Source organism: Diabrotica virgifera, chromosome 2 (assembly GCF_917563875.1).
Source record: "Diabrotica virgifera virgifera chromosome 2, PGI_DIABVI_V3a".
In the NCBI taxonomy this organism is placed as follows: domain Eukaryota; kingdom Metazoa; phylum Arthropoda; class Insecta; order Coleoptera; family Chrysomelidae; genus Diabrotica; species Diabrotica virgifera.
In genome coordinates this window covers 186187145-186207862 of record NC_065444.1, presented here as the reverse complement: position 1 = coordinate 186207862, position 20718 = coordinate 186187145, and the positions used below count along the sequence as shown (strand labels likewise).

Here is a 20718-nt window from a genome sequence, read left to right as displayed (position 1 = left end):
ACGTGTTGGTGGACGACCTCTGCTTCGGTAGGCATCATCCCTTGGGTCTCTATTCCAGTATCCGCTTTGTCCAACTGTTAACTGTCATTAGAGCCACGTGACCTGCCCAGTTCCATTTCAGTGTAGCTACTATCTGTACTCCATCAGCCACTCCTGACCTTTGTCGTAGCTGGCGGTTTGGGATCTTGTCTCGTAGTGAAACGCCCAACATAGCATGCTCCATCGCCCTTTGAGACATACGGATCTTTCGCACAGTTCTCATTGACATGGTCAACGTTTCCGCTCCTTAAGTTAACACTGGCAAAACACACTGATTAAAGGTTTTTCTTTTAAGGCATATTGGTATGTCTTAAAGTTTCTAAAGCTTCTAAAGCTAGATTAAAAAGTGTTGTTGATAAGGCATCACCACATCACCTTGACTAACATTTGATGATCTACATCGCAGAGATTAAAGGATTCTCTTCAGGAGCAAAACATATTGATGGAAGAATGTATTAACCCAATGTAAATGTTACAAATTATGTCTTAATTGTTTATTACAATAATATATATATCATATTGAACTACATGCTATTAATAATGATAATGTTAATGATTATTTCATTCATAGGAGATTCTGACCAATAGAAAGCTACATAAATACAAATTAAATTGATAATTTTTGATAATTTCCCGTCGTCAAGTATATTACGTCAGATGCCCTTCGTTGCTATAAAAAAATACATTCAGTGATATTAATGACAATTATTAATGTTTAAATAACTGTGTGTTTAATTGTACTAATTTGTACTTACATAAATAAATAACAATAAAATTTTGGTTTTGAACAGTTTTATTCATGAAATAATCGCAACAAATTGCACTCGATCTCTAAAATTAATATACAATTTTAGAGCTCTTGTGCAATTACTACTGATAATTTTTGTTAATATCCCGTCGTCAAGTATATTACGTCAGATGCCCTTCGTTGCTACGAAAAAATACATTCAGTGACATTAATGACAAATTAATGTTTTAAAAATTATAGAAATGATGACTTTCAATCAAATATTTATAACAACTGGTGTGTTTAATTGTACTAATTTGTACTTACATAAATAAATTACAATAAAATTTTGGTTTTGAACAGTTTTATTCATGAAATAATCGCAGCAAATTGCACTCGATCTCTAAAATTAATATCGAATTTTTGCCTAGTGACACTTTGACATAATTTCACTCCCCTTCGGGTCGTGAAATTAAAACTGTCAAAGTGTCACTCGGGAAAAATTCGATAATTTTAGAGCTCTTGCGCAATTACTACTGATAATTAATATTAAGCCTCCTCAGCCACTGAACTGTGGCTGAGGAGATCATGCAAGTAGGTACTATTGAAAGAGGAGACTGCTGTGGCTGAGCGGCAATTCATTTAGTATTTGTGAGAACTGAGAGATAGCACATCAGGGCATACCCATGATACTATACTAAAACTATACTATACATGATACTATAAATAAAGAGATAGTATTTTCCCGTAGCGCAAATACGTCCGAGCTCGCGCATCCGAACTGGAGACCGGAAGTTGAATTTGAATTCTTGTTAAAGTTAAATGGGATTTGTATGCATTATGTGATGAAATTATTCAATTAGCAAAATAAAATTAAACTTCAATGTATTCGAAAAAAATTTATTGTCGAGATTCCAGTCAAAATAACTGTCAAAGATAAAATATAAAATACAACCGCGAACAATTCAAAGTAATCGGACATTACGAATGATTACGAACCATTACGAACTTGCCGGTCTCCAATTACGTCACGACTTCCGGATGTGCAATATATTATCTTGTTATTTATAGTATCATGGGCATACCTACATATTGCAATGTATGATATGTTTCGATTATACGTTTGATATGTAGAAAACTTTGGAATGTTAGTGTTTGTAGCAGTGAGCCATGGACTAGGAAGCACTTTTATTGTTTGTAGTACCCTCATCTGAAATTCCAATCTTCCTACAAGTCTTGTTTTATGACAAATTACAGGTCTCCCATGAAACCAAACTACACGGTTTGCTTGCAAAGATTGCATTAGATATAAACTTCTAGATCTAATTTAATACCCCACTACGTGCATGATCGCCGTGTATACGTCGATAGGCATGGATCCCGCGTACTAAAAAAAAGTTGATAAATAGCAAGCGCCAGATATAAAAACACTATAAAGTCTGTGAGAACATACCCCGGAGCTGACATAAACTCAGATCATAATCCTCTAGTAGGCGTAATGAGGATAAAATTAAAAAAGATCCAAAAACAAACAAATATACCACGATTCGATGTCTCAAAGATAAAAGAAGAACCTATACGTCAGAGTTTAAAACAAGAAATAAATGATAACTTAAAGAAAATGAAACAAGACGTGATAAAGACAACAGATGTTAATGACAACTGGAACATGATACAAGAAACGTTAGTAGAGGTATAGGAAAGAAAATATTACAGACAAAAATAAGAAAAAAACAGAGATGGATGACTTCAGAAATCCTAGAGTTAATGGAGGAAAGAAGGAAACATAAAGGCAGGAATAAGGCAAAATACAAAGAAATACAGAGGTTAATAATAAAGAAAATAAAAGAGGCCAAATCCACCTGCCTGACAAATTAATTCAGTGAAATAGAAGAATATTCTAAAAACATGATAGCTTTAATATGCATAAGAAAATAAAGGAAATCACAAATGCACAGCGAAAAAAGAAAGATGACCTTCTTAAAGACATAAATGGAAAAATTATTATAGAAGTCAAAGAGAAATTAAAAAAATGGAAGGCGTACATAACAGATCTGTTTGAAGATAATAGACAAGAACCGGAAGAAATCGATAGCGAAACGGGACCAGAGATCATAATGGAGGAAATCGAACAAGCAATACGAAACGCAAAAAACGGAAAAACTGTAGGTCCAGACGAAATACCTGCAGAATTACTGAAATGTCTAGACGATGAAACTCTACCTGTACTACTGGATCTGTTTAATGAAGTATATAAAACCGGAAAAATACCTCAGGAATGGTTGGTGTCCACCTTTGTAACAATACCTAAAACAATATATGCCAAAGATTGTTCAGACTATAGAACAATATCACTAATAAGCCATACCCTCAAAATATTTCTAAAGGTGATTCATGGAAGATTATACAGAAAGCTAGAAAAGTAGAAAATGATATGGATGATACCCAATTTGGGTTCCGCAAAGGACTTGGAACAAGAGAGGCATTGTTTGCATTTAATTTCCTCTCTCAAAGATGCTTAGATATGAACCTAGATATTTATTCCTGTTTCATCGACTTCGAAAAAGCGTTCGACAGAGTCCGACATGAAAAACTAATAGAATTATTGAAAAACGGAGATATAGACAGACGAGACTTACGAATTATCATCAATCTGTATTGGAATCAAAAGGCCAATATAGAGATAGACGAACAAGAGTCCGAGAATATTGATATAAAGAGAGGGGTAAGACAGGGTTGTGTACTGTCGCCGCTACTGTTTAACGTGTACAGTGAAGCCATATTTCAGGAAGCGATAGCGGAACTAAGTGATGGAATCTCTATAAACGGAAGAATAGTAAATAACATAAGAATCGCTGATGACACCGTTATAATGGCAGACACCCTGGAGTCGCTACAAGAATTGTTAAATAGAATTAACGATTATTGCATTCGATATGGACTCAAAATAAACAAGAAAAAAACTAAATTTATGATTGTCTTAAAAACACAACATGGAAATGAAAGGTTAATACTAGAGAAAACCCAAATAGAAAAAGTAAAGACATACAAATATCTGGGAACCTGGGTTGATGACAAAAATTACCAAAGCAAAGATATTAAAGTCCGAATTGAAACTGCAAGGCAAGCATTTATAAAAATGAAGTCACTGCTTACAAACAAAGACCTTCAGTTGCCTCTCAGATTAAGGGCTCTAAGGTGCTACATATTTTCTATATTACTATACGGAATGGAAGCTTGGACATTGAAAAGGCAACACATAAGAAAAATAGACGCGTTCGAAATGTGGTGTTACAGAAGAATGTTGAAATTTCAGTGAGTTCAAAGTATTACCAATGTTGAAGTGCTACGACGTTTAAATAAGGAGTTAGAAATTATGAACAGTATAAAAACAAGAAATCTTGAGCTGCTGAGAGTTATTATGCAAGGAAGGATCCAAGGAAGAAGAAGCATAGGAAGAAGACGCATCTCCTGGCTGAGGAACCTTAGAGAATGGTTTAACTGTAGTTCATTACAACTATTCAGAGCAGCAGCCAACAAAGTGACCATAGCCATTATGATATCCAACCTCCGCTAGGAGATGGAACTTTAAGAAGAAGAAGAAAATTTGTTAATAGCTTAACGGTGTCTAGTCAGGCAAACTTTGATGTATGGGAACAGTGGAACAGGGGAAGTTTTAATTGTGGAACGTGTCATCCTAACAAGTTGATGATTGTGAATTTATTCACTAGCAAACTTTATTTAATACATATATGAAAAAATGTTTGTTCGACAAATATGTTGGGCATATTAAGTCCGACACGTAGAACATGCCAAATGACAGGAATTATATTGGTGGTAAATATCAGTCTGATTTTTGCATGAGAGTATAAGAAAGGATAACAAATCAATTGGAAGTTCTGTCCGACAAAATACAGTGGACGTTTTCGTAGTCTTGACGTTCCAAATTTTTAACCTGTTCCACAATTAACACTTCCCCTGTTCCAGTGTTCCCATACATTAAAGTTTGTCCGACTAGACACCGTTACCCAGCAAACAGGTTTGAGCCCAGTTACGTGATGATTACGTTAAATTTACGGCAAATTTCAATGAATACGTAACTCGGTGATTTATGACGGGAAAAAAACGTATTTCAGTGCCAAATCGTTCACCTTAATATTAGGGCTTCCTTTATACATGTTTGACATTAGAATAATATAAAATCATAATGACGAATATAGTACATGTTTTTTATAATAGGTGTGAATGTCGGTTACATCGCAAAGGTACGTTTATTTCACGTAATAATCACGAAACAGAAATAACTTCCTTTGGTTAAATTTTGAGAAATATTTCGGAAAACAAAATTTTACAACGTCGAAAAATTAGATGTATTTCACGTAAAAGTAATGTAAATAATACCAATATTTAAACAAAAAGTTTATGATTTCGCTTTTAAAATCATTTAGTGCGGGTTGTTCGAACGCTAATCAACAATGATCACTATCAAATATTTAATTACTGTCACAACTGTCAATGTCAACTTTGGTTGGGTTGCTGAAAACATAATTGATTATAATTATGAGATTGTTAATCAATTAACATAACAATTATTAATATAATTGATTAACAAATTTCATAATTGTAATCAATAATTATGTTTTCAACAACCCAATCAAAGTTGACATTGACAGTTGTGACAGTATTTAAATATTTGATAATAATCATTTTTGATTAGCGTTCGAACAACCGGCCCTTAGCATAACTATTTCAATCCAACCTTGATTTGACGCTAATTTTGCTATTTTTTTCTTTAAAAATATCACAGGAGCTAAAATAATGTTGAGTCTAATTTTCAAATTGCGCGCGGTGATGACGTACTACCAAGCCTTTCTCCTCCTTTAAATACTATCACGTGACCACGGTACATGATTAACATAGTTGGTTCGAAAACTAAATTAATCGATTTATCGAGTAATGGATACGTTTCGATAGGATTATTTTTTTATATTATACTGGTATTGAAATAGATTTTTAGTAGGACCAATTAGTTAATAGTAGAATAAATATAAAAACAAAAGGAATTTACGTAATAATAATTTAAAGTAAGAAGAATAGTTTAACTGTAATTTAAAAATAATCGATTTTTAAAATCGATGATCATAACCTCTAATATCAGCTTCTCACATTACTCAACTTCCTCACAACAAAAAGTGAAAGTGAAACGTGAAGAGCTTTATTTCCTTCGTTTTATTTTAGGCGGGTTTATTTATAATAATCTAGATGTTTATCAAATTTTATACAACCATGTTAATTGTTTAAAATTAAAGCTCTGAAAAAAAGAATAAAAAAATTATAAAAAAAATCATAAAATAAAATAAAAAGTTACTAAGAAGATCTAAACCTCCGAGAGGTTGAATCGGGTTTAGGTCTTAGCGTAGTAAAAAAACTATACAAAAAAATACATAAAAAACAAAAAAAAAGACTAAATAAAAAAAATAAGAAATATAAAAAAAATGTTAAAAAATATATATTAAAAAAAATTAAAAAAAAAATAAAAAAAAAAATTAAAATAAAAATAAAAAAAATAAAAAAACGGAGTAAAAAAAACTTAGTAGTAGTAATAGTTTTAAATTTAGATACTAAGCATATAATCTGTAAAAGAGAGAATTCAAAACACATTGACTGGCCAGTTGGTAGTTGGTTGCTTAAACCAGTGCCAATAAAACATAAACACACACACACATACATTTATAATAATGTCTTTCGTATTAACGTTTACCTCACTTCTCGAGGGTTGAAGTGCCGATGATGCAATTAGAAAAAAACAAGAAAGTGTCGAAGTGTCCTCCTAGAAATAAAAAGTGACCTGTGTTGTGTTTTGTGTTGGCATATTTTTTAATGTGTCTTTAGGTCGGTACCATTTTTGTTTCATTATGTTGTATAATAATTATACAAGACAAATGTTTTAAAGTCTCTAAATTCTACTACATAAATACATTGTTAATACTTTATATTATGATGCTTGTTTTATTTATATCATATGAGGATAATAATTACGTGATTCATAAGTTAATTAAGGTCGAATTATTTACGTGAACCGAGGACGTATCTTTCACGTGAATACTAATATAATCATTCCCTAAAAGATACGTTAATCAACACGTATTTGCAACGTGAATTTCCCGAAACATTTTATTGCTATTTAAGGTAAATAACACGTCTATTGAAGACGAGTTATTCACGTAATTTAAAGACGTATTTTCAACGTGACATTCCAACCAAATTTTCACGTGAAATTCACGTAAGCAATTTGCGTATATTGGTGACAAATGTACCCAAAATTCACGTAATTAACACGTCGGTCCGTTTGCTGGGTAAGCTATTAACAAATTTTTAGCTTGCTATACAACGTTTGTCCTGACTTACCAGGGTTTATAGTGGGAATTCCCGGCGACAACACGGTTCCCGGGTACCATTTATATGAGCACGGTATGTGTGTGAAAGCATATATTAAAAAGTATACTCTTTAGCTTGTACACGGTGCCGTGTAACCGGCAACCGGTTGTGTGTGTGAAGCCGCTCTAACGTTTATCCGGACGTAAAATCAAATTCACACTGAGTGTGCAGTATACGCTGTGAGCTTGTAGGTAGAGGGAATAATTAAAAATTCGCGACCGCCAGTAGTGACAAGTCTGTAAACCTTTACCGGAAATTTGACGTTCTGCATTAAGAGTTGCATATAGCTTTTAAATGTCTCATCAAAGTTGTATTAAAGAGTGTCGAAATACTAGTTACAATAGTAACTGTGTATTCTACAACTTTCTTGTCGCTAAGCATAAGGTGATTCAACGACAAAAATGGATTGATGCAATTAAATAGAAAAAAGTAAGTAAACACAATTTTACGTTTACGCTGTTAATTAATTAATTATTTAGGTGCAATAACTGCATAAGTTAATATTTAAGAAGTATTATATACTATAATTATTATATTAAATTATTATACTTTTTTGCAGAATAATTTTTTTCTAATATTAGTTGTCAACATAAACGTTAAAACAATAAGCAAAATCTTAAAAATAATCATAATGAATAATAAATTCTGCACTTACTGATATTAATTATCGCTTACAATCCAATTACTTCTTTACGTTGTAAATATTACACGATAAGAATTAAATAATAAGTTTGAAACAACTATTATTTGAAATAAAAATGTATACCATTTTTATTCAGTTGCAATGCGAAGGCAAAACAATCTTACTTTTCAATTAGAATACGGAGTGCAGTCCAGTCCCTTCAATCGCGATTTTCGGCTCTTATTGGAGCCTTCATCGGAAAGAACGTAGGCACTGTTCTCCATATTTTAACTGATTCGTATCGAGAGGTTTTCCCACCCATTGCAACTGAAGTGATGATAGTGATGAACTATTATTTGCTTTTCTACTGTCCTCTTTAAAATTCCGGCCGAAATAGGAACACTAGTCAACCGTTAGATGGCGATACCAGCCATACCAACGAAACTCACAGAGGACAGGCAACACTTTTTTCTTTCCAGATAAATTTCCTGTAAAAGTTATACTAGTATCTAATACTGTAGGTAGGTGGCGATACCAGCGAAGCTCGGAGCGTATAGACATACAGTGGGTGATCATATTATTAGAGCCACCTCAAAAAATTTTACTTTTGTTTAAGAGGAAACAGTAGCGATCAACAGGTAGTAAAAACGCGTTCCAAGATTGCGGCTGTAATTTTGAATATTTTTTCGAGATATTTGGCACACGTATTCGTAATATAATAAAGAATGGCGGTACAGAGCCCAATTTGAAAAATATATTAATATGTGGAAATTACTCTGTAATTAAATACAATATAAAAAAACGAGTCTGTACCGCCATTAAGAAGAACAAAAAAAATACACTTTCTTCAAATAAACTTTTTTGTCCGATGCCGATGCCTAGATTTTGTGTCATTTTGGAACTACTAATGAAATAAAAAATTTTAGTAGTTCCAAAATGACACAAAATCTAGGCATCGGATAAAAAAGTTTATTTGAAGAAAGTGTATTTTTTTGTTCTTCTTAATGGCGGTACAGGCTCGTTTTTTTTAATATTGTATTTAATTACAGAGTAATTTCCACATATTAATATATTTTTTCAAATTGGGCTCTGTACCGCCATTCTTTATTATATTAAGAATACGTGTTAAGAAAAATATTCACAATTACATCCGGAATCTTGGAACGGGTTTTTGCTACCTGTTGATCGCTACTGTTTCCTCTTAATAATGGTATATAAGTTTTTTCTTTACACGGTTCACGTTGCCTTTGAAACTTTAGAAATGGATGCTATGTTTCTGTTGGAGTGATTAGTATTGAATATTAAAGTTTTTATTTCTGCTATTTTCCTTGGAGAGATGTCTTTGGATTTCCCATGATGTTCTGGTACCACTAGTGTAACGAACGCACAATTTTTACTAAATTCACAAAAAAATAGTATAGGTCTGTCAGAATATCACTAGAGAGCAATGGAAACTCTAAACACCAAGAATACAAAATAATAGGTACACGAGTTGCAAGCTAGGCTGGGCAGCACTGACAAACAATGGCATCTGAGTCACGCATTGTCACACATTCGTGTTGCCACTATTGTCAGACTATTTATTGCACTTTTATAAAGTGTAACAAGACAGCCAAATGGAAACAAATCCATTAATATATGATAGGGGAAGGGCGGGCACAACGGGGTGGACGGGCAAGACGGGGTACCGCGATTGAGAACGAAACCCCCAACTCTATCTACTTTGTACCGTAACAGGTACTTGCAGGAGACGAGCCTCTGTAATTTGATCGAGTTTTAAACCGATAGTGCAAACAATACCGTTGTAGGCGACTGAAGTGTATTGTGTGACTAACGGACGAGTACTAGTTGTAATTGCTAAGAGTTTAAGAGCGATTTAAACTAAGGTAAGTACTGTTAGGTTATTTTCACATTATTTTTTTTTCATTTCAGCTAAACATGTACTATTTTGAGCGTAATATGTCGTAGCGGTTGTTCAAATAAACAATGTTTTAAGAATTTTTTAACACTTAACCTAAAAGTAGTGCAAAGCGGGCTAAACGGGGTAGAGTAGGGTAGGGTAAAATGGGGTACCCCATTTTGCCCTTCCTTAAATTAGGTACTTTGTTTCAGATGGTGTTTAAATACAAACGTGTCACCCAGAGGCAGAGCTGGTCTACACAGTCTATGGAAGGGGCGGTCAGAGCTGTCATCAACGGCGAAATGGGACATTACCGTGCATCGGTTCAGTTTAATGTCCCACAAATCACACATACAAAGAATTTGGAATTAATAAATTATGCAAGAGATAACGGTGTAATTCTCTTATGTTACCCTCCTCACACAACTCATCGGCTGCAAGCTCTTGACGTCTCATTCATGAAGCCGCTAAGCACTTATTAGGATGACGAAGTGAGAAAATGGCTGAGAACCAATCCAGGTAGAGTAGTGACATTTCACCAACTCTCATCATTATTTAGTGCTGCTTTTATAAGGGCGGCTACAATGACAAACTGCTATAAATGGGTTTAAAAAAACTGGGGTGTGGCCTGTAGACTTAGGTGTTTTTTCTGACGCTGATTTTTTGCCATCTGCAACAACTGAGATTGAAAAAAGAGAGAGAACTCCTGAACAAAATTGTGAGGTCTATCGAACTAGCAGTAAGACAAACCAGCAAACAAATAATAATCCGACGTTTTCTGATGCAGTGCCATCAACTTCAAAAGCTATTACTCAATTCGAAGAAATAACACCAAGAAAGAAAACGATACCCACCGTTAGCCCATAGCCAGACACATCAAGAGCTACTGTTCCATTCGGCGAAAGAACCCCTGAAAAGAATACAACACCAATCAGCAATGCGAAGCCAGGTACCTGTAGTTCCAATGATTCAGCTTTTCCGATAGTATCACCAACCGTTTTTATGCCTATTCCGCAAGCCAGTGCTGCAGCTAAACGGAGTTCACACAGAAAGGGAAAAACTACTATTTTGACTTCTACTCCTTACAAGAAAGAGCTGGAAGACGCTTTAGAAAAAAATAAGCCGAAAAGAATGCCAATGCTTGGGGTAGTAAAAAGAAAAATAGGAACCATCAAACAAACCGAGGGTATTAAAGGGAAAACTATCACGAAAAAAGTAAAAATTTCTAAAAAGTGTGATTCTTCAAGTGATAGTGAATCCTGTGCTAGTGATGCAGAGTGACTTTATTGTGGAGATCTTTATTCTACATCCTCTGAAGGATGGGCTTCATGTTCCAGGTGCATTCGTTGGGCGCATATGTCATGCGCTGGGATTGAAGAAGATGACGAAGAGATTTTTGTTTGTGAACTCTGCAAATAGGTAGTTTACGTGTTTATTGGGTTATTATGCCTTATTTTGATCCTACCCCATTTTACCCTACCTGACGGGCAAAACGGGGTAAAAGGACTTTTCTTAATTTTTTATTGTTTTCATGTTGTATTTGTTTCTTGCTAGGAATAATTTATGTTTTTTTTTTTGGATGTCCAAATATGCTTTTATTAATAAAATCATATGATGTTATTGTAAATATACAAATTTTTTTTGTACTGATCTTTCAACCTTAAGTACCCCATTTTGCCCGCCTTTCCCCTACAGCTCAATTATATACCGTTCCTCTAAAACATTGAATTTTACTAGGTGGCTCTAATAATATGATCACCCACTGTAGTTTGGTATAATAGTAAGTTAAAAATAAGTATAAATAAATTAAAATAAAAACTAAATAAAATAATTGTTAAAATCATTGCAATAATAAAGATCATATTTAGATCAATAATAAAGATCCTACCTTTCCACAACATTTTCAATAACTTCGTTATATACGTCTTCCTGCTGAGCCTTATAAAATATTCCATCTGTTACAAATTCCCAATAGCTAGGAGGCATAGCCTGTTTAGTAATATCTTTTAGCTGTTCTAGTCTTCGTATGAACATCGTAGAATCTGACATTTTTACATGTTTCTGATCGATTTTACACAACGAACTAATTCTATAAAAAACCTTAACATAATGGTTTCCTAGTTGACACTTATTCGTTGTAATACCAGAATAATTTTGCTGGGAAGTAACCAATTTATTGGCACAATCCATTTTATGGGGAAATATTATGTATTTTATAAGGATAAATGTCAAACTTACATTGACATTTATTTGACTCAATACTTGAACCTGTTCTAAGACTATAGGGGTAGTTCACCTCCTATTATTATAGATGTTACAATCTGCGACAGAGCCCAAATAACACGCTCTGAGGTAGTAAAAGCCATACAACCATCAAAAAATGGCAAATCTACAGGTCCTAATGAAATTCCAACTGAAATATACAAAAAATGTATAAACATTCTCAATTTCTTTGCAAAACGAAAATGCAGCAGCTGCATAATACTCTGGTTAAAGCGGAGAGTGCAGGAAGAGTCTATACCGGTTTCGGAGATCTTCTTCCCCTCATCAGTACACCCATATCCTCTTCTCTCCGCTTTAACCATTTACCATAGCTTGGGCCTTCCCGAATTACAAAGAAAGAAATGTCACGGATGAACTAGGGCCATCTACCGAAAAACAAACTAAGTTATCAATCGAAGTAGCGCAGAAAACGACAATAAATATCGCCTCCGTACCACCAGATTGACAACAGGTGGAATACTTTCTTTGGTTGCACCTCCTGAGATTTTCAAAACTTATAAATCATACAGGATGCCGAGGAAATTAAGATGAGAGAATTTTAAATAATTCACAACTCATCTACTCAGCGTGGTAAAGCTCCAACAAGAAAGATTCCTTAATACTCAAACAAAAGAGTAAATGAATTAAAAATGTATAAACATTTCCTCGGCACCCTGTATGATTTATAAATTTTGAAAATCTCAGGAGGTGTAACCAAAGAAAGTGTTCCACCTGTTGTCAATCTGGTGGTACGGAGGCGATATTTATTGTCGTTTTCTGCGCTACTTCGATTGATAACTTAGTTTGTTTTTCGGTAGATGGCCCTAGTTCATCCGTGACATTTCTTTCTTTGCAATTCGGGAAGGCCCAAACTATGGTAAATGGTTAAAGGGGAGAGAAGAGGATATGGGTTTACTGATGAGGGGAAAATATCTCCAAAACCGGTATAGACTCTTCCTGCACTCTTCGCTTTAACCAGAGTATTATGCAGCTGCTGCATTTTCGTCTTGCAAAGAAATTGAGAATGTTTATACATTTTTAATTCATTTACTCTTTTGTTTGAGTATTAAGGAATCTTTCTTGTTGGAGCTTTACCACGCTGAGTAGATGAGTTATTTAAAATTCTCTCATCTTAATTTCCTCGGCACCCTGTATGATTTATAAATTTTGAAAATTTCAGGAGGTGTAACCAAAGAAAGTATTCCACCTGTTATCAATCTGGTTTGACAACTGAAAAATATTCTGATTCAGATTTTTTGCACAATCTTGTTCAAAAAGGACCCCTTTTAACAAATTTGCATGTTGCCAGGACTAAAAGTGGGTCAAAAATTTTTTAAATGTGTTTTTTTTTGTTTTTTCCTAATATTATCTTTTTTCCATCGAACAAAGTTTTTTAGGTTTTTTGGATCATTCCAAACAGAAAAGGTCTTTAGTGACTTTTCTCTAAAGTTGACAGTTTTTGACATAATATAAACGATTAAAAATTTTAAAAATTGCGAAATCGACCATTGCGAAACTATGTGAAAAATTGAAAATTTCAATATGTCCATGGTAAGTAGATATTCTTTAAACATCAACTGATAAAATCCCGAAGAGCTTTTTGCAATACAATATCAAAACTCCTTTTGTTTTTTAATTGCTAATCAAGCGTGCGCGACACTATTTTCAAACGTTGCATGTGTATGTAATTAATATGCGTAAATATCTCTGGGGAAAAATAATCTGATTCAATTTTTTTTCACTATCTTGCTTAAAAAGGTTCCCTATTAACAAATTTGCATGTTGCCAGGGTCAAGAATGGATCAAAAAAATTTTTAAACATTTTTTTTAACTTAAAATTTATTCCGATTACATTGTAAGTACATGCAACGGTTGAAACTAGTGTTGCGCCCGCTTGATTCGCAATTAAAAAGCTAAGGGGTTTTCGATATTGTATTGCAAAAGGCTCTTCGGGATGTCATCAATCGATGTTCATAGAATGTCTACGTACCTTGATAACATTGAAATTTTCGGTTTTTCACATAGTTTTTGAGGGTTAAAAATGGCCGATTTTGCAATTTTAAATTTTCAATCGCTTATATCTCGAAAACTATCACATTTAGAGAAAAGTCACGTAAGATCTTTTTTATTTGGAATGATCCAAAGAACCTAAAAAAAATTGTTCGATGCAAAAAAATTAGTTTTAGGAAAAAACAAAAAAAACCGTTTAAAAAAATTTTTGATTGCTTTTTGATCTTGGTAACATGTAAATTTGTTAAAAGGGGTCTTTTTTGAGTAAGATTGTGAAAAAAATTTATTCAGAATGTTTTTCCTAGCGGATGCGCAGTGTCTTTCTGGACTATATTTGTAGCCTGGACTATATAAGTTAAGTTTTGTTTTGATTTCTAGTTCTAGTGCAGGGTAAATTACACAATGTATATGTTATAGATAACTTTTTAAAGTACCTAATGCCTATTAGATTGTTTTAATATAAAATATCTTAACTGTTATGGAGATTGTCTAATGCTTACAAACAGTACTTGGTTAGATTTTAATTAAAGCTTCATCATTGTGTATAATGTGTATTACTAATTGTTATTCACATGTTCATGTATTTTGCAAATATATCAGTTGAGTACAAAAATTCACCTATATAAATTAAAATAGTCATCAAAAAGTCATAAATGATTTCATTAAAAAAAATGAAATTTGTACTGATATCTTGAGAACTTAAAAATGACTTGAAGATACCAAGTACCCTTTTATACATGAACGTAATAAAACTTTTGTTTAAGGTGAAATAAAAACACACTTTAGACTTCTTAAAATTTTATTCAAACAGATATGTACAAATTTATCCATTTCCACACCACAGTATTCTTTTGAGAACTGCTGTAGGATAAAAGGCGCGTTAACTTTTTTATTATAGTGGGAAATTTTGCCAGTAGCCTTATTATACCCACTGATTTTAAAAAGTCCTCTAGATCACAAAAAATGTAAGTTGTTCTAATATATTTACCTACTGGGAAAGTTTAAAACTTTTTTTGTGATTCCTAGGATTTCTTAAAAGTCAAAACATGAACATTGTTACTAACTGACTAAAGTTTGATTATTTTCCCAAGCATATTGTTTTTTCTCTACTTTGTCGATGTTAATTTGGGTGTATTAATTGTGTTGCTAAAGTATCCATTTCATCAACTGATGGAACAGAGAGAGTTTTCTTATTTTTCGGAGCTTTCTTAGTTTTAAATAATCGTTTTTGGGGTTCGATATTTTTGTTACTTGGAGCAATCATTGGAAGTGGGAATGATTTGCGCTGAGCTTGATTATTTCGAATTGCTTCCAAAGTTGGTTGTATAGGAGCAACTATCGTTTTAATGGCCTCAATTTCTTCCAGTGTTTGAGTGTTAAAAATAAGTTCCTGAATAGTTTGGACAAGTTTCTTTTGTTCTTCAAAAACAACTTGTGATTCCTTTTTTTGGTGCTCAGTGCCATCACAAGGTTTGCAGTTTCTTCTGCTTTGTCAACTTCATTGACATCACTGATCATATAATCTAAAAAAGTGTTCCTACTACCCTAATAGCACAAGGACGTCCAATGGACGTCCATTGGACGTCCTTCACGGACTTTAGGGACGTCCTTTGGACGTCCGTTTTCGTCCGAGGAACGTCCTTTATACGTCCTATTTTGGTCCAAATGTCGCGCTACCGAACGTCCATTGGACGTCCATCTAAGGTCCGAGGGGACGTATATTGGAACTTAATCGGACGCAAATTGGACCTTAATCGGACGTCCTAGGGGACGTAAATTGGACCTTAATCGGACGTAAATTGGACCTTAATCGGACATAAATTGGACCTTAATCGGACGTCCTAGGGGACGTAAATTGGACCTTAATCGGACGTAAATTGGACCTTAATCGGACGTAAATTGGACCTTAATCGGACATAAATTGGACCTTAATAGGACGTAAATTTGACCTTAATCGGACGTAAATTGGACCTTAATCGGACGTAAATTGGACCTTAATCGGACGTAAATTGGACCTTAATCGGACGTAAATTGGACTTTAATCGGACGTAAATGGGACCTTAAGCGGACGTAAATTGTACCTTAATCGGACGTAAATTGGACCTTAATCGGACGTCCTAGGGGACGTGAATTGGACCTTAATCGGACGTCCTAGGGGACGTGAATTGGACCTTAACAGGACGTCCAATTTTGGTCCAAAGGCCAAGTTGTTAAACGTCCAATGGAGGTCCACCTAACGTCGGAGGGGACGTTCGGTGGACGTCATTTGGGCATTCATAGGATGTCCCAGTTTGGTCCAATGTCTTGCTGCTGAACATCCATCTAACGTCCTGGAAGGTCATTCGGTGGACGTCTAGCGACGATATTTAGACCTGTGGAGAATGTATTGTGGGAAATAAAAAATATATTTTTTAAGGAACTTATATTTCATCTTATATCAAATTACAATTATTGGATATTACAGTATTTACATTAAATTACAATACACTTCTCCAAGAAATTAACGCACCACCTTAAATATGGGGTATATTTGATGTCTCGTATTTCCTAAACCTGTTGTCCCATCTAAGTGATGTTTTTATAATATTATAGCCTAGGCTATAGGTTACCTCCTTAAGCTTGTCATGCTGTAATATATGTATATTATATCATATCGCTCTCTATAGTAATGTGATATAATATATATTACAGTATAGCTCCCTGTGCATGACAAGCATAAGGAGGTAACATATTCTAGGGCCTAGGCTAGAATATTATAAAAAAAATCACTTAGATGCAACAACAGGTTTAGGAAATTCGAGACATCAAAAATGCCCAATTTTTAAGGTGGTGCGTAATGGGCTGTATATACAGGGTGTAACAAAAATACAGGTCATAAATTAAATCACATTATTCTGGGACCAAAAATAGTTCAAATGAACCTAACTTACCTTGTACAAATATGCACATAAAAAGTTACAGCCCTTTGAAATTACAAAATGAAAATGGATTTTTTCGATTATATCGAAAACTATTAGCGATTTTTTATTGAAAATGGACATGTGACATGTGGCATTATTATGGCAGGAATATCTTAAAGAAAAATTATGGTGAAATTTGTGCACCCCATAAAAATTTTATGGGGGTTTTGATCCCTTAAATCCTCCCAAACTTTTGTGTATGTTCCAATTCAATTTTATTATTGTGGTACCATTAGTTAAATTCAATATTTTTGTTTCTTAGTATTTTTCAGATAAGGCAGTTTTTATCGAGTTGCGACTTCTTTTTTAATATGTCCACGTAAAAATTTTATGGGGGTTTTGTTCCTTTAAACCCCCCAAATGTTGTATGTTCCAATTAAACTATTACTGAGGTACCATTAGTTAAACAGAGTGTTTTCAAAACTTTTTTGCCTCTTTGTATTTTTTCGATAAGGCACGTTTTATCGAGTCTGGCTTCTTTTTTAATATGGTTCAAAATATACCTAAAAATGTAAAGCATAAATAAGTTTGCATATTATTACCAAGTCTCCATAATCGTACTTAACCATATACAAATATGTGGTGGATTTGACAAATATTCACAATATTTCGATAAAAATTGACTTTTCGAAAAAGCAATAAGAGGCAAAAAAGTTTTTAAAACGTTTAAATGGTAGGTACTACAATAATAATTAAATTGAAACGTGCACAAAAGCACATTGTTTTCGATACATTGGAAAAAATCACTTTTCATTTTGTAACTTCAAATGAGTGATAAAGGCACAGAGACTTAGATCACGAGGTCACATTGAAAGGATGCCAAAAACGAGGACTCCGAAAAGGGTACTAAACTACACTATAGCTTCAAGAAAGAGAAGAGGAAGACCGGAAAATAGATGGAAGCAAGAGGTCGAAAAAGATTTGGAAAGAATGGTGTTACAGGGTCAGAAAAGAAAAATGAATAAGAGGAAGGAATGGAGAAAAATCACATATCAAGCCAGAGAAGATCTCAGTACATAAAGAAACGTGAAAATGAAGAAAAAACAAACTTTTCAAGCCATGGGCCTCTAAGGCCCTTGGTGCTATTAATATATAACTTCAAAGGGCTGTAACTTTTCTTTTGTGCACATTTGTACTAAGGTAAGTTAGGTCCAATCAAACTATTTTTGGTCCCAGGATATGTGATTAAATTTATGACCTGTATTTTTGTTACACCCTGTATATATATAAAGGTTATATTTGGTTCTTGGGACATCAAAGTATATTTTTTAGACATTCCCTGGATATAGTCACTGATGTGACATACCTCCGATTTGTTTTTTCATGAGTTTTGTAAGAGAGACTAAAAACTTTTTTATGGTTACCTCCTGTTTTCATATATTTTTTGACATGTTTTGTAGTAAATTCAACTATCTATTTACTACAAGACATGTCAAAATTTACATGTGAAAGCAGGAGATGATCCTAAAAATGGTTTTTCGTCTCCTACAAAATTCATGAAAAATCAGATAGGAGAATTTGTACATTACAATTCTCTGATGTTTGGGAAAAAGGGCTTAAGTCAGAAATGCACATCGATAATGTTTTGATGATTTCTGGACCAGAAAAATCGGCTCTTTTTATTGGTACATACAGTTTACGTCTACAACAGTTTTTTGCTGGTCCAGAAATCATCAAAACATTAGCAATGTGCAATTCTGACTTACGCCCTTTTTGCCAAACATAAAAAAAGCAATCTGGTCATAACTGACCAATGAGCAATTTTAATTTAACCTAAATTACTAATGTTTCTTAAAATGAAGAGCTTACCCGATAGCGTCTCTTATCTAATCTAACAAGATCGTGCACTATTCTAACATACACAGCCACATCACGCACTATGCTCTGCTTTTCACTATCACCTATCACTCAAACTAGTTCAAAAGGCTTTGTCCTCTTCAATCTTCTAGTTTGCCCAGTAGTATCGAGGAGGATTTCCTCAATATTCTTGTACTTATTTAAGTTGTTTGTCGGGATTCCTGCTATCTTCTTGATGATTATATCCAGGTTCCATTCCTAGGTATTAATATTTGTTTATAAAGTAATAACTTATTATGCATGGACAATGTTGTTTCTTCCAATTAGCCAATACACTTTTTATATCTTTATTTTGGTTATATCTGGTTTTTTGTAGACCACTTTCAGCTGATTCTAAAAAAAATTAAAATGAACGGTAATTTTTCTATTCTTTACAATTAAAAATCAAAATATTTACAGGTAATACATGCATAAATGATTCGTTTCATAAAGAAAATTGAAAACGGATTTTATAATACTTACATAATTGTCCAGCCATAGCCAAAACTAGCATACTAAACAGTACAGTTGAGTACAGCAAAAAAAGCCACTAATTTCCATTTTTCACCCCCTTATCGATGCATTTTTTTCCAATCAAAATTTTTACTAAATTTTTAGGTTATCTTATGATGAAAATGAAATAATTGATGACTTGATGACCAATGACCACGCGACGCTACATAGATACTCGCGCGGCAAATTTGAAAATTAACGCAAATTGAATAGTAAATGGCCTCTCTTTAGAGTATGGAAAATTTTACCCCTCCAGGAGGACATTGTACTCTTTTCATAGAATATCTTGTGGTAACTTTCCAGCCATAATTTAATCAGATGTTCACGGAATAGAACTTTGATAGTAGAATTCCTGGAATGTTTTGTTGTTAGGGGAAACTTTTATTTTATTTATTCTTGAATATTTCCTGTTGTTAAACATTGTAACCAATAATTTACAAATAAGATTTTCATTACATTACATGAAATCAAAACATGTTTTGGATATTAAACTATATAGTTTTATAATTGTAATAATTTAATATACAATTTTGAATTAAGATTTAATCTTTCGATCTAATCGATTTAAACTACAGTAAAACTTGTGTTACCGGCCCCCTGCCAACACCGGCCACCTGTACTAACGGCCAGTTTAAAAATTCCCCACACTAATTACAGTAAAACCTGTCAGTAACGGCCGCTAAAAATGAAAAAGCTATTGGCCGATATAGAAAGGTGACCGGTATTGCCAGTTTTTGTAGTCTAGATATAATTGGTTTGGGGAATTTTTAAACTGGCCGTTAGTACAGGTGGCCAGTAACACAGGTTGTACTGTATATCTAGGCTACAAAAACTGGCAATAACGACCACTTTTCTATATCGGCCAATAGTTCTTTCATTTTAGTGGCCGTTAGTGACAGGTTTGACTGTATTTCATTAACGTAAAGTTAACGCAAGTTAATATTTTATTGAATTATTTTGCTATTTGATCTCGTAATTGGTATAATGTGTCCAATATAAGCGTTCATAAAACGTCCGTATTTCGTCCAGTATGGACGTCCAAAGTCGGACGTCCAAAGGACGTCCATATTTATTCCGTCCGAAGGACGTCCATATTTATTCCTTCCGAAGGACGTCCAACATGGGACGTCCGTTTATAGTCCATGGACGTTAGGACCAAAAATGGACCTATTTTGGACGTCCAAATGACGTCGTGTGCTATTAGGGAATTGTCCGTATTTCGTCCAGTATATATACGTCCATATTTGTTCCATCCGAAGGACGTCCAACGTCGGACGTCCATTTTTATTCCGTCCGAAGAATGTCCAACGTCGGACGTCCAAAGGACGTCCATATTCATTCCTTCCGAAGGACGTCCATATTTATTCCTTCCGAAGGACGTCCAACGTCGGACGTCCAAAGGACGTCCATT

General features: G+C 33.9%; 2 protein-coding genes across 3 annotated transcripts in view; one reads left to right on the top strand and one right to left on the bottom strand.

The window, feature by feature from the left end:
- Positions 1-11935, bottom strand: part of LOC114344107 (uncharacterized) — a 125481-nt gene extending 113546 nt beyond the window's left edge. For both annotated transcript variants that reach the window (XM_050644115.1, XM_050644116.1), the window contains exon 1: positions 11615-11935. In XM_050644115.1, coding sequence (XP_050500072.1) covers positions 11615-11916 — 302 coding nt within the window. In that variant the 5' untranslated portion in view covers positions 11917-11935. The remainder of the gene's footprint in view (positions 1-11614) is intronic.
- LOC126880316 (zinc finger protein 234-like) overlaps positions 1-20718 on the top strand; it is a 276883-nt gene that overhangs the window by 189104 nt on the left and 67061 nt on the right. The window lies entirely within an intron of this gene.